The following is a 14,309-nucleotide window of genomic DNA, read 5'->3' on the forward strand; positions in this document are numbered from 1 at the left end:
TTCCCTTCTCTTCTGCAGAAAATCGGCGGATTGGTGCCATTGGCGTAAGGAGAAGTAAGAACAAGGAAGGAGAAGGAAAGGAGCAGCAGGAAGGGATGAACTGAAGGGGCTCACGCAGCCCCGTACTTATAGCCGGAGGAGGCCAACCGCCGAGCACCACGATCACAGGTAATCATGACCGGTCTCTCTGCATGCAGGGACTTGTCAAGTCGTGCGGTCTCCAAGGCGTCGTGGGGAAGCGCAGACGCCCACGTCCAATCAATCGCCACGTGGCGCCCAAGGCCGCAGGCTGTTGGGGCCCGCGGCGCTTCGCGCTTGCCCCTTCACTTCCCTGCTAGGCCAAGCCCGGGCGCGCCTTGGGCCCGGGGGCTACTGTCGGTGTTCTGGGAACGGGGGTCCCCAGACTTGCCTGCCTGCAGCCTGCGGCGTGGCTCAAGTGGGGGCCCAGCGCGGCCCATCTTCATCAGCTCAAGCTCAAGACCCTCGCGAGGGGCCAAGCCTCGCGGGGCGGACGACAGAAAGCTTCCTCAGAGGCAGCCTCATCAGGCAGGCTCGCGAAGAGGCAGAGAGATCAAGGCAGGGGTACCTCGCGAGGAGCCCGTGACGCAAGCCATGATGATCGAGACCAGGCGGGCGCCTGCCTGCGCACTGTTCTTGTTTCCCCTTTGGTGCAAAGGGGGCAAGCACAGGCCAAGGCATCGGGCAAAGGTTACCATTCCGGTGCAACGAGACCAAGACCAGCAGAGCGGCAGGATGGAGGTCACCGTGGAGCCCAAGACGGCGCTATCACCAATGCTTTTGGCAGCCGAAGACCATCTTTGGTCAGGATAACTTGTACTAGATGTTCCCCTTCAAAATGGCCAATTGTTGACGCCTTTCCCGCTCATTATTTGGGAGAGGCCCAGGGCCTCTATAAATAGAGCTAGCCACCACAGAGTAGAGAGACATCGAGAGATCCGATAGAACCCTAGCAGAGAGAGAGAGAGGCGACTGAACTCACCAAAGCAGTTCATCGCACCAGCTCAAGAACGCCTCTCGCGAGGCTGTTCTTCCCTTGTACTGTTCATCATCAGCCCCTGAGGCAATCCACCACACCACACACTGGAGTAGGGTATTACACCACAACGGTGGCCCGAACCAGTATAAACCTCGTGTCCCTTGTGTTGTTCGTTGTTTCCAGCTTAGATCACGCAAGGAGATTGGATGTAGATCGGTAGGGAAGAGATCTCCGCGCGCATCCTAGTGTTCGAACCTCAAGGGTCTGCCGGAACCCGAAATCCAACATACACATGTCAATGGTCTTCCATAGCACCCATGTGGCAACACCATAGCAATTGATACTCCTCTGCCACATTTGTAATTGTGGGCAAGACAATATGGCGAAGCCAACCGCACCATGCTCAGCCTGGATGATCCAATGGCTGCCACGTGGGAAATCAGCATCTATAACGGGAGGCCCACTAATCACAGCTAGGCTCTGCTCATCCAAATCAAACTTACGCATGCCGTCGCTTATAGATTCCAGCAACCAGTAAAGTGCATTATCAACAAGCAACCCAGAGATACCTTCATAAAAAAGGTGACATGTAACGGTTCCTGAAATGATATCACCCCATACGCCAGTCTCTGAAGAGTAAACACAAGCGATAGGTGGGTCATATGCTCCGTTATCAGAGATCAACACCACGTTGAAGGGGCTCGAGTGGCAGCTTCCGTGCACGTGGTTATGGTGGACGGAAGCGCAGAGCATAGCCCTGTTGATGCGTCTTCCTACGAACTCTGGCGGAAGGGCTATGCGGCGCTGCCCGCCGGTGATAGGGTCGCTCACGATGACCTCATTCGGCCGATTGTACGTGAACGTGAGGACGCGGCCGTGGCGGCAATCAAGCAGCTGGAGCATCCTTGCTGCGGTCGCGGAGATGCAGGTCGAAATGGCTGGGAGGGATTCGGTCGGGACGGTCCATGATGGGGGTGAAGAAGAAATCATCCTTGCCTTGGTGGAAGAGGCTGAGGAGGGGCGGCTTCCGGTGGTGGAGGCGGAAGCGGTGGAGGAACTTGGGGTCGGTGGCGGCGCACCGCCACTGCTTGCAGACCGCGGAGGCCCGGACGAGCGAGGAGGGCCGCGGCGGAAGACGGAGGAGGATCTCCCTCAGGAGGTCGTCGTCTTCGATCGGCGAGGCCAGCGCCGCCGGGACGCAGATCACTCTAGCGCCCTCGCCAGTCGCGCGGATCTGGGAGCGGGGGCGGGGGCGGGGCGAGCCACTCCAGCTTCCTCCTGGCTCACCATAACATGGGGATGACGGCGGGTCATTCCGACGGCCTCCTCACTCGAGTGGGTTTGGGGGCTGCGGCGGCGAACATCCCAGCAGTTTGGACATGTATCTTGTAGGAAGATTCTATATTTTTTTTGCAGGTGAAGAAGAAATTTGAGTTAGTAGTTGCTGGTTGCTGCAAGTATATATATAGTGAAACTGAGTAAAAGTGGTGACCAGTCTATACATATTGCAGCACTGTACAAATAGTAAGATATTTGGTCAAGATAACACGGCGATTCACAAAACCATGCCCCCAAAAGTGAGATCCTTCTTTGCATATTTGCACAGCAACACAATATAATATAGTCAAACATATGGAAAAATTATTTGCATGCCGGAATATCATTAGAATCCATTGATCTGAAGAAATATATAAATACTTGTTTTATTTAATTCAATCATAAAAAGTATATTGGTTCAGGAATATGAGTTAATCTGATGCATGTATCTTGTTCTAAGCTTCTCCTCTCTGGCTGCTTTCTCCTCCTTCCGATTGCTCTGTTGAGATTCTCTTTAAGAACATTCAGTAGAAGGAAAAATGACTTCAAAGGAGAGACGTATTTCGAGAAAGAAACTGCAAAAATTCAGTACTGGTTTAGTAGCTTCAGAAAAATATGCAATTGATACACATCATTTTGTTGTGTGCTTAAGAACAATACCAATTAGGAGTACAACTTAGGGTTGCTTCTTGTGCGACTGAATTTCCCTAAAGCCAAATTGGCAATGGATTTCAGAGTGCATGTACATTAGAGAATAGGTTAAAGCATCTTACATCAAATACATGTGGACTCGGGAGTTGTGAAGGGCTGTAGAGAGCACGAACGCCCAATAACGAAGAACAAAGACTCAAGAAAACAACATGAAAAATAGATCGAAGCATACATACGACTGAGGATGCGGCAGAATTTCTCAGAGATGAACACAAACTTCGAGGCACAACAGATCGATAGAAGGACCTGAATCTGCGGCTGCTCCCCCGCACACGGACCGCCATGCTTCTTCCTCCTGTAGACATGGGAATTAGTATTCAATGATCATCCGATGAAGTACAAAAAAAAGATGGAAAAGAGAGAGCACCTGTGATGAACACAAACACGCAGGCAGCTTCAGCTTCCCATTGTTCTCGTCTTGGCCGCGACCACGCCTCTGCTCGTTTGGCAACCTGGACAAGCGACAATCAGAGAGAGCAGTACAAAAGAAGGGGGCGAGATTACAGGGATTAGTAGCGGCAAGAATGGAGGGGAGCTGCCAGTGCAGCGCATCCCCAGCATCGGTGTGAAGGGAGGCAACATTGAAGGGGCGGAAGAGTGGGGCGGCAGTACGCGGTGGGCGTCGGCAAAGGGCAGGCCGCGCGTGGAGTGGATCGGCGATGGCGGCCGCAGCCAGGTCACCGCACCCGCGATGCCCAGGCCGCCATGCGACGCCTAGGCCATTGTGTCCTTCTCAATGAACGGCATCATCGCCGTGCTTCCCTTAGATCTCTGTCCCTCTTCTATGGCCGGCGCAACGAACGGGGCCGGTGGCAACCCCCTCGTCTAGATCCACCACAACAAGGAATGTGGAGCGGTTTTGTAAAATAGAACCGGACCATGGGAAAGAAGGAAAGACACAGGAATACGTGGGTGCGGGGTCACTTGTGGCAGCGTGGGTAAAACATGGTTGGCGTTAAACATCCAAGCCACATGAATCGTAGGATTCAACCCTTTCGATGGATGAGATTGTTTGGTTCTCCGCCTTCTCGTGCTTTTATTAGAAACAGAGCTGAAGCGCTACAAAAAACTGTTCTACATTCCGTGGGCTGCATAGGCTGGGCTTTCTACGCCTGCATGAGGCAGGGGCCTGCTCATACCCTTCCTCCTTGCCCCTAAAAAAATCTAAGAAGAAAAAAACACCTTTCTCCTCCAGCCGTTGCCGGCGGCGCCCCATCCGCGGCGAAGTCGCCGGTGAGCTGGGCCGTCCGGAAGCAGGGCATTGCTGCCGCCATTCCTCCCGCCCAGTACCACATCTTTCCACTACGCCCCATCAGCAGGCGCGCCGCCCCTAATCGCCGGCCTCCAGCGAGGGGAACCGCGTTGCCGACTTCGGCTTCATCCCCTCAATCCTCGTCGGCGGAGGTAATTAACCAACTCGCTTATCAATTACTCGCTCGGCCAGCAATTCAATGATGAAACACTCACGCATGGGTTCTTCAGTAGGGACAAGCATGGCAGGTCAAGGATAAGGATGGGGATGGGGATGAACCACACCAACGCCAGGCAATTCAATGTATTGCAATCTAGGTATGCGATAATTTGGTGCAACAGCATTACATTACGTCATGAGTCCAAAACCGAATGGGATTAAACTTGGCGTAGCTGATGTAGATGTAGTCATGTGTATATGTCTTGCTGATGTAGTGATGTGTATATGTCTTGGTACAGTAGAACATTTTCATGGCTTGGGTTCATCTGTTGGCGGGTGGTGCAGAGGAAAAAAACCAATTGTTAGGAGGCATCATTATAGTTGACAAGTTTACTTACCGATTCCAGTTCTTGCCCCGTGATTATTTTGTCACGAAGCTTATCTTGGCTATCAAACCATGGACCGTCATCCAACTCCTCCTACTCAGCATTTCCATCACAACCATGCCACAGCTGTAAACATCTGACTTTGAAGATGTTGTTCCAAACTTCAGAAAATATTAGTAGCATTTAAATATTTCTGAGCACGACAAGTTAAACAGTTGAAAGCCGTATTTTTCATCTTTTGAGAAAGCCGAGCCATCTTTTTAGACATAAGAACTTGATGCACATCACTACCTCCTCTGCCCTCTGGTCATCATTGTATAGCAAATATCTCATTGTGCAGTTATTTTTATTAAAAAAACTCTGAATTTCAGCAGTCCCCATAAAATGAGTCATTTTTTTCTGAAACAGAAGTTCTAGTATTGCAGAAGGGTGTAAAGTCCATTTGTAGCCCTCTTCGCAAAATAAGAATTTTTGTCAGATCTGCATGATGGCCTCTCCATGTAAAACTGAAGTATCACATAGGAACTGTGAAGCAACAAAGAGAGCTTAGAGACCAATAAAGGAACTCACTGCGTTTCCAAACTTAGTGGATTATTGCTAGTACAAAAAGCACTTGTTGATACTAAACATTTGGTGCTTATTAGTGTCTCGAAGTCCTAATTTGCTTTCATACGGTGCATCTCTCTGCTTTCTCCGCACATGTGGAAAATTTAAACACGCTATTAATTTCAAGTACAATTACTAGAAACAGATTTGCACGGGAGAAACTGGACAAAAACAATAAAATTGACTTATTCATCTGCTGTAGAGGCTCAGAAGCTGCTAGGAATCAGCTCAAGACCAAGACGTCTTTACCGACGAAAATGTCTTATTCACTATGATGGTTCTGCGGTTCCCGTGCAACAGAGAAGGATGGCCAGAGCCTTGTTATCTTGGGTTCTCTGGCCAATATGTAAAGAATGCAAACCAGGCTTCTTAATATCCTGGAGTACTGGAGCAGCAACCTTGAGTTAACAGTTGATTAGGTCCTTGAAGTGCTTCCTTCGCTGGTGAATACGGTTACAGGGCAGGGATAGTGTTATGTTTAAAAGAACCTCATGGGGCAAAACACAGGAAATATGTTTCAAGATTGAAGATCCGTGGGGCACTGTGACCTTAATTGATGAAAACGATATATGTGTGTAGATACTGGAAAAATCTGGGCAATTTATAGTTAGTTTATAAACTTTGCAAACTAAATTTTAATCTGAGTTCCTCGTCCTACTCACATCTTTGCAAGCTACGAATCTGTATTCTTTGTATTGAAAATGTAGCAAAATCCTTTCACAGTCCATGGAAGCAAGAATAAACATCTCATCAATTATCAACACTTTTTGGTTATCTGGGATTTAAGAAAGACAAAAAATTATTAATGCACGTACATTTTACAGTTTTCTCGTAACGCCGTACAATAGCTTTGAGCTACCTTTTCTTCTTTTGAGGAAATCAAGCTGTACCTAATGTCATAAAAACCAAGTGGACATGTTGCAGAACATAAAGCCACTTGCGCTAACTAACATACCAACTGACCGATGTTTATTAGTTAGTCCCTCGGATACAATTACAGGGCTGGGATAGTGTTAGGGTCAGAAGAACCTTATGGAGGGAACCCGGGAAATATGGATCAAGATCCAGGAACTGTGTGACACTGAATTGATGAAAATGATATATGTGTGCGGTTACTGGAGAAATCTAGGCAATTTACAGTTAATTTCTTAGATTTGCAAGCCAAGTCTCAAATAGAGTTCCTCTTCCTATTCACAATTTAGCTAAAAATCTGAAATCTTTGGATTGAACATGTAGCAAAATCCTCAGTCAATGGAAACAAGAACTAATAAATATCTCACCAATTATCAAACTTTTGGTTATCTGGAGTGTTAAAAAAGGGCAAAAAATATCAAATGCTTGTAGCATTTTACAGTTTTCTCAAAATGGCTTACAATAGGTTTGAGCCATCTTTTCTCATTTTGAGGAAATCAAGTTGTACCTAATGTCATAAAACGGCAGTGGAAATGCTGCAGAACATAAAGGCACTTGTAGTAACTAACATACCAACTGATTGATGTTAATTAGTTAGTCCCTCAGATTGCCAATTTGCTTTTACTCTGCATTTATCTGCTTTATTGGAGCTACGAGAAGTTTAAAACTTGTTAGTATTAATTTCAACCATGATAGCTCAAAGCAGGTTTGTGTTACAAGGAAAACCTGAACAAAGGAATACAAATAAGTTCATCTGATTGTAATAATTTGAGAAAATACAGCAGATCATAGCTTTGGGAGAATCCCCTACTCACAATCTAATTGGCTACCTTGTCAGGATCGTCTTGTTTCACCTGGGGCCTGATACATCTGAAGCTAGAGGTGGAGCTGAAGAGCTCACATTTGCAACACTACCAAAATTTGCTGGATTCACAACAAAGTTATGATCTATGTTGATGTCTATATTCATCGCACCTTCCAATACTTTTACCACCTCAGACATTTTAGGCCTTTTTTTGCAATCAATCTGCAAGCACCACATTGCAAGCATCATCATCTGAATTGCGTCTTGTTTGTGTGCTTGCATGTCGTTGCTGTTATTGTCAATCAAATCTACCAACCGATCACTCTTCACCTTTTCCTCCAATAGGCTGATGAGATGGATGCTCTCTTCTGACCGGGAAGTGTCGAGGTTCTTTCTTCCACTGATGATTTCCATGACCACGACACCGAAGCTGTAGATATCCGCCTTTTCCGTGATCTGTGATGTCAACCATTCAGGAGCTAAATATCCAGGTGTGCCTCTCATTCTGGTAACCACTTGGCTCATATCCCTGTCTATGAGTTTGCATAGTCCAAAATCAGAAAGTTTAGCATTAAAGTCATCATCTAAGAGGATGTTTTGTGGTTTGACATCCAAATGAGCAATTCGTTTTGTGCACTCCTCATGAAGATAAGAGAGGCCCTTAGCTATATGAGTTATAATCTTGCACCGCGTGCTCCAATCCAGAGGAGAAGCATCATTGTCATGTCGACAATAGACCCATCTGTCCAAGGATCCTTTGGGCATGTACTCATATACCAAGAGCCTGTGGGATTTCTCTGCACAGAAACCAATCAATCTCACCAGATTAATATGGTGAATGCTGCCAATTGTCTGAACCTCTGCCGAAAATTCTCTTTTCCCCTGGCCAGATCGATCCAAACGTTTTACCGCAATCCTTTCATCAGCAAATTGTCCCTTGAAAACAGACCCAAATCCTCCTTCCCCGAGCTTGTCTTTGAACTGCTCAGTTGCTGCTTTTAGCTGTTGAAATGTGAATCTCATTGGTGTTCCTTGTAGCTCCCCAAACTCTTCCTCTTCCTCTTCCTCCATCTCATGCCGTTGTTGGGTTCTTCGTTTACAAAAATAGAAAGTGACGAGGAACAGAAAGATGAAGCCGCCTATAGGAGCTAAAATTGCAACTACTGTTCTTACAGTGGAGGATTTTGGTTTCATGGTTGTTGGCCCACTAGGTGTTACCACAGCCGGGGGTGCAGGCAGAGGACTCGGCGGTATTGCTTGATTGGTCAGGGGACAAAAGACTACCTTGTAGTTGGTGCCGGCCGGGCAACTGAAAGTGCTGGTGGCATCATCCATGGGGTAGCTGTAGGCATCTGGGCACAGCCGCTTAAAGAATTTTGAGTAGTTCGTGGGGACGCAGTTGCTTGTCGCGCTCCCAGTACAGCAGTAAGTGTCCCCCCCGAAGATCCTGCATGGACTGTTACAACCCCCCGGCACCATCAGCTCGTCTGGGCACTGATATGTGATGTTGGCTGCGCACCTTGGGCCCCTGCTGCATTCTGACCTTCCCTGAACCAGCACCGGCAGAAAGTCCATGGGCACGTTGAAGCCATCGATGAGGGAGATGTCGAAGAAGTCACTCGTTTGGCCTTGGCCAAGCGTGAACTCGCCCATCGTGTTGGGCGGTTGACCATTGTCCTTGCAGGCGAGCAAGCCGCCACAGCCGCTAGTTTGGCACGACCCGTTGCCTTCGCCATTGAATGAGCAGCCTGTGCGTGCCCAGATGCGCCCGCTCGTGGTGCCAGCGGGAACGTCCATCTCCCACATCTCCCCCGGATCGAGCTTCACGCCACCACCAACCGGAACAGCGGCTGGCCACACGGTGTAGGAGCATCGGTTGATGACACTGAATGTGGTGGCCTCGCTGGTGGCAGCGAGGAGTAGGAGGACGAGAAGGAGAGGCAGGCGACAGAGAGCCGAAGAGGTACTCGCCACTGCCATTTGTGTTATGATTTTGCTTGCACCGAACTTGAATCAGAGTTTGAGTTGCGAACTTGCAACTGGGCTCCTGTGACAGCTAACAACATGGAAGAATGATAGGGGATTGCCGACAGGGACTGCATCTGTGTGTTGAATCATTCAACGATCAGCATAAAAACAGCCTAACATGCTCTGTAGCGATGACTGTTTGATAGGACTAGACTTGCTTGCGGTGCTTGTTTTCTTGTTTAGTCCCTTTCAAATTTGTACCTGTACTGAGTCTTCCAAAAAAAAGGGAATCTGTGCATGTGTATAATCTATTGTTTGATTAATTTTGCTGCCTAAAAAAAATCTTGAAGCTGATGTGGAATGGAATTTTGTTTTATGTTTGCCTTTCATGAAAATCGTTAGATTGCACATCCTAATTTGTTCATTCCTGATCTGCTGTGTTATGGTTTTTATAGCTACAGTCAGACCCAGAATCTTGAGTCAGCAACCATCTAGGTACCTGGTGGTTGGGGACAAGCTGAAGTTGACAGCGGTTGGCAGCTGCCTGGAAGCAGCTGGAGTCCTCCTTCACTCGTCAACCCGTCCTCACTCGCCATAACTCTGCGGTTTGCGTGCAAACGTGGGTGGGCGAAAACCTTGTGATCTTTGCGAACATCTCTGTTAATTGTTAGCTGTTTACTTTTAACACATTTTGTAGGGCCGAATCTTAGGTTGCACGACCTTTTTGGTTGTGCCGTTGATAGAAATGAATCTAGCAGCTGGTATTAGCTGGTTGGAATTCTATTTCTCAGTACTGGTATGTACCTTGTCTCTTCCAAATTAATTGTAGTTCTAGTTTGTTAATTTTTTAGCCTGGTACCACTGTCAAGAAGGGAAAACCACCATGGTTTATTTTAAAATTGCTGAGCAGTCAGCATTGCATTAACACATGAGCAGGTTAATTAATTAAGAGTTCCATTGAATGAACTGGATTACTGGAATAAACAAAGACTTGACCAAGGCTATACCATCTATGTGGCTGCGATTGTCCTACTGAATTACCCCGCCTCATATATATCACAACTGAAAGATATCCCATAATACGAGTATTTGGCAAGCTTTGTTATTTGTTTTAATTCTAAGCATGCTTGCCCTTGCTCCTGAGATAGTCTGAGTGCATGAATTCGAAAGTTGGAGGACTAACCCAACACCATTAACCTTGCTACCCAGAGAATAGACGCCAGCTTGATCAAGATGATCTTCAAGTACCCCGGGTCTGAAGAAGACTAATCTATCCTCTATTTCAGTCTTTATCACGAGTAGCTTGCCAGGATGTCGGGGTCTCGTGGGTACTTCTGTCTTAAATTATAGTATCAAATTGTTGTTATGTTTGTAGTTCTGTTCTAGCAGGTTCAAGCTTACTGATAACGCATCTGATGCGTGAAAGGAATGGATGTGATGGACGCTGACAAAAATGGCTCCTGCAAGAAGCATTTCTCAATACTCCTATCAGCCGACCTACGTATCTCGCTGAGAATTAAACTAGAGTTTTCTGTGGTTCTCCCTACGATGTCGAAATGGCTACCGAAAGAGATCATACCGCAAGAATGGTTACATTTTAGTTCATGCAGCATCAGAGATTTATATATAGTACAGAAATATATTTAATGGTTGATCTAATGAAGCAGCTAATGGTGAACCTGATAAAATTAATTTGGTGCTGACTAGGGTGGCAAAAGCCTTGTGGGAATGCATGTTTTGCATATTTTTATCTTTGAGAAAACCCCAAAAGCTTTGCAACTAGATGTATTGATAGAAAAAGAGGTTATGCACAAGCCGAAGAAAGGGCAAAACCCAAAATTACAACGCTACCCCAAATACATGTAGCATTTTACTTTCTATTGCAACAAAGTTAGGTTCAAGCCATATTTTCCCTTTCTGAGGAAATTTAAGTATTAAACCATATTTCCCCTTGTAGAAATTAAGCCATATTTTTAATGTTCGGCACTGCCTATGTCATGAAAACCAGGTACAATCGGTGCAGAACTTAAAGGCACTTGTGGTAACTAACTGATCAATGCTTATTAGTTACTCCCATAAATACCCAGTTTAATCCCATGCCCCCTTCCCCTCCCGGGTCGCACGCGCGGGCGACCCCGGGGGGACGAAACCCTAACCAGCAAGCCACCTACCCCAGATCCACCAGGCCGCCGCCGCCGGTCCTGGCGGTGGTGGCGGCCCCCTAGCCGCCGAAGGCAGCGGGGAGGAGAGCGCGCCCGGCGGGACTGTCTTCGCGTGAAGGAGGGCTTCATCGGGCGGTGCTGTGAGGCGGTGGGTGGCGAGAGGAGGGTCGTGGCGGAGCTGCGTGAAGGCTGGCGGAGGACCCGGAGCTCGGAGGGGTGAGCGGCCATGGAAGCGGCGGCGCGGGCCTGGATGCGGCGATGCAGAGGCTGTGGCGCGAGGTCTGCGTCCGTGCGGCTTCCTCGGGCCATGGAGGCGGAGCTGGCAGCGCCGCGGCCGTCGGTGGTGCTTCCTGGAGGCGGCGGAAATCGTAGTGGAGCTGCCACCAGCGGCCATGGAGAGGGTGCTGCGGGCTAGATCTGGGCCCAGCCAGGGCCCGATCTGGGCTGGGGCCCCGGTCTGTACGGCTGCTGTCAGGAGCGTGACATCAGCGTGCGGCCGTCCCTTGACCACAGGAGGTGCTCGACGGTGGGGGTTGTGGGTGCTCGGCCAGATTGGAGTTGGTAGAGAGGTGGGCTCTCGTCGTGCGGGTCGTCGGTGTTCCATGACACATCGGCCACGACATTGATTTCCTGCGGCGGCGGCGGTGTGAACAACGTGGATGGCTGCCCCATTCCGGTGGGCGAGGAGGATGGTGTGCGACGTCACAGACGAAAGTCTTTGTCCGCCTTCGGTCGGGGCCGGCGACGACGACGACGCCCGTGGGTGTCGTTTCCCTCCTTGGAGGCGTCGCCGAGGTGTGTCGACACGGTACTTGCTTCATTGTGGTATGGTTGATGTCTCCGGGCGAAAGCCTAGGTTTGCAGTTGGACCGGCGCGATAGTGGCGTCCTCGACGTCGTTCCTCTCTTGGGAGTATCGTGTTTGGAGACACGGCTTGTAGGTCCTAGGTTGCTTTCCTCCGGCGCTTGCTGCTTTCCAAGATCGTTCTGTAGGGGCGCTATGCACACCATTTCTAGTGTGTCCAAGACGACGCCTTTCTCGGGATGGACCAAATTCCGCAATCCACCCTCTTTAGGATGGCGCGTCAACGAGGAAAGTCAAGATGAAGATGTTCTTTTTGGAGGTGGCGGCATTGGTTGAGACGCGGCCTTGCTGCTCAGTTTAGGACAGGCTTTTCTTCTTGTTGTTGTTGTTGTCATGTGTGGGGGGCTGTCTTCGGACTGGCCGGTGTGGAGTGTTGTGACAGGTTGTGCGCAAGGGATTGTTATTTTCGTGTATTCAAACCTCTATCTTCTATAAAGCTAAGGTACGCAATTTGCGTACTCTCGAGAAAAAAAATACCCAGTTTACTTTCATTTTGTTTATTTTCTTGTTTTTCTAGTTATGATTGTTGCTATTAATTCAACTGTGATAACTAGAAGCAGATGTGCATTTATAGAGGAAAACTGGATACAGGAATAAAAGATGAGTTTATGTATGGTATAGTACAGGGCTGCCTCTCGCCGTCCGCAAGACCTGCTCGACGAGTCTCGAGTCAATCATCGACAAGCTCGGCCACAAGCTATCCACCTGGCGAGCCTCCATGCTTTCTCAAAGCGATCGCCTTGCCCTAGTGCCGCACGTCCTCTGCGCCATCCCCACGCATTTCCTCGCGGCCATCGCCTTCAACAAAACGGCCATCAAGAAGGTGAATCGGATCATCCGCGGATTCCTTTGGGCAGGCCACAAGGAGGCCAACGGAGGCCAATGCCGCGTCAACTGGCAGCGGGTGTCCCGCCCCATCTCCCTCGGCGGCCTTGGCGTACGCGACATCTACCGCACGGGCCTGTCCCTGTGCGTCCGCTGGCTGTGGCTCCAGCGCACAGACCCCTCACGACCTTGGAGCCACCTTCCTACCCCCCACGACGCCGACGCAAACGCCATCTTCCGCGCCTCCACAAGCTGGCAGCTTGGCTCAGGCAACACTTGTCGCTTTTGGACTGACCACTGGATCAACGGCAAGTCCGTGGCTGAGATCGCCCCTCTCGTCTACACCCTCGTCCCGCGCCGCCTCCGCAAGGACCGCAGCGTGCGCGACGGCCTTCACCTGCGTTCTTGGGTCCAAGACATACGAGGCGCTCTTGGCCCGGCGGCCATGGTGCAATACGTCGACCTCTGGCGCCAGGTGCGACACACACCGCTTTCCTCCACGCCGGACGTGCTCTCCTAGCATTGGACTGTTTCCGCCTCTTACTCGGCGAGCTCCTGCTACAAGGCACTCTTCTTTGGTGCTTGCAAAGATCCCCACTGGCGACTCACCTGGCGTCCATGGGCGCCTCTCCGCGTCAGGTTCTTCCTTTGGCTTGCCATGCAAGACCGCTGCTGGACCGCGGAGCGACTTGCCCGCCACGGCTTGCCACACGAGGATGCGTGCGCTCTTTGTGATCAGGAGCTCGAGTCCATGCACCACCTCCTCGCGACATGTTCGTTCTCGCGGCAGGTTTGGCACGAGGTTCTCGGCTGGGCTCGCATGGCCGTCGATCTTCCATCTGCGGACACACCTTTCCAAACTTGGTGGGGTTCCTGCATCGACCGCTCGCCGGCCCCTGTGCGAAAGGGCCTCTCCTCCCTCATCATACTCACGGCATGGTGGCTCTGGAAACACCGCAACACGTGCATCTTCGACCGAGCCACTCCCTCCATCACCCTAGTCTCCGGCACCATTAAGGATGAGGTGCGCCTATGGGCAAAGGCAGGCGCCAAAGGGCTGCTTAACATCATCCCCGGCGAGTAGCTGCTCGGCTAGACTTTAGGGCTGAGCAGACCCTTGGTTCCAAGTCTGCTCCAACGCTCGTGCACCATGCCTCCGGCGTTCATGGCCTTGTAAGCATTGTAATCCTATGCTACATTCTCCTTCTATCAATACAAAGATACGCAGCTTGCGTATTCGCGAAAAAAGAAGATAAAAATAACCCGAGATAGGGGTTTCAAATTGTAGTAATTTCAGCAAATAAATACTACAGATCAGGGCTTCTGTTCTAAGTAACAAAATCTA

The 14,309-nt window shown here is 49.5% G+C and overlaps 1 protein-coding gene and 1 long non-coding RNA gene across 2 annotated transcripts; one reads left to right on the plus strand and one right to left on the minus strand.

Moving 5' to 3' along the window:
- The first annotated feature begins 4,104 nt into the window (after positions 1–4,104).
- LOC125542584 lies at positions 4,105–10,801 on the plus strand. The gene is made up of 3 exons (XR_007297962.1): positions 4,105–4,429; positions 4,508–4,594; positions 9,569–10,801. It is a non-coding gene; the product is annotated as an uncharacterized LOC125542584 (long non-coding RNA).
- On the minus strand, positions 7,080–9,552 carry LOC125542583 (PR5-like receptor kinase). Its single transcript, XM_048705666.1, has one exon. The coding sequence runs from the start codon at positions 9,123–9,125 to the stop codon at positions 7,191–7,193; it is 1,935 nt and encodes a 644-aa protein (XP_048561623.1). The 5' UTR covers positions 9,126–9,552; the 3' UTR covers positions 7,080–7,190.
- Positions 10,802–14,309: the final 3,508 nt, after the last annotated feature.

The sequence above is a fragment of the Triticum urartu genome, chromosome 3 (assembly GCF_003073215.2).
Source record: "Triticum urartu cultivar G1812 chromosome 3, Tu2.1, whole genome shotgun sequence".
In the NCBI taxonomy this organism is placed as follows: domain Eukaryota; kingdom Viridiplantae; phylum Streptophyta; class Magnoliopsida; order Poales; family Poaceae; genus Triticum; species Triticum urartu.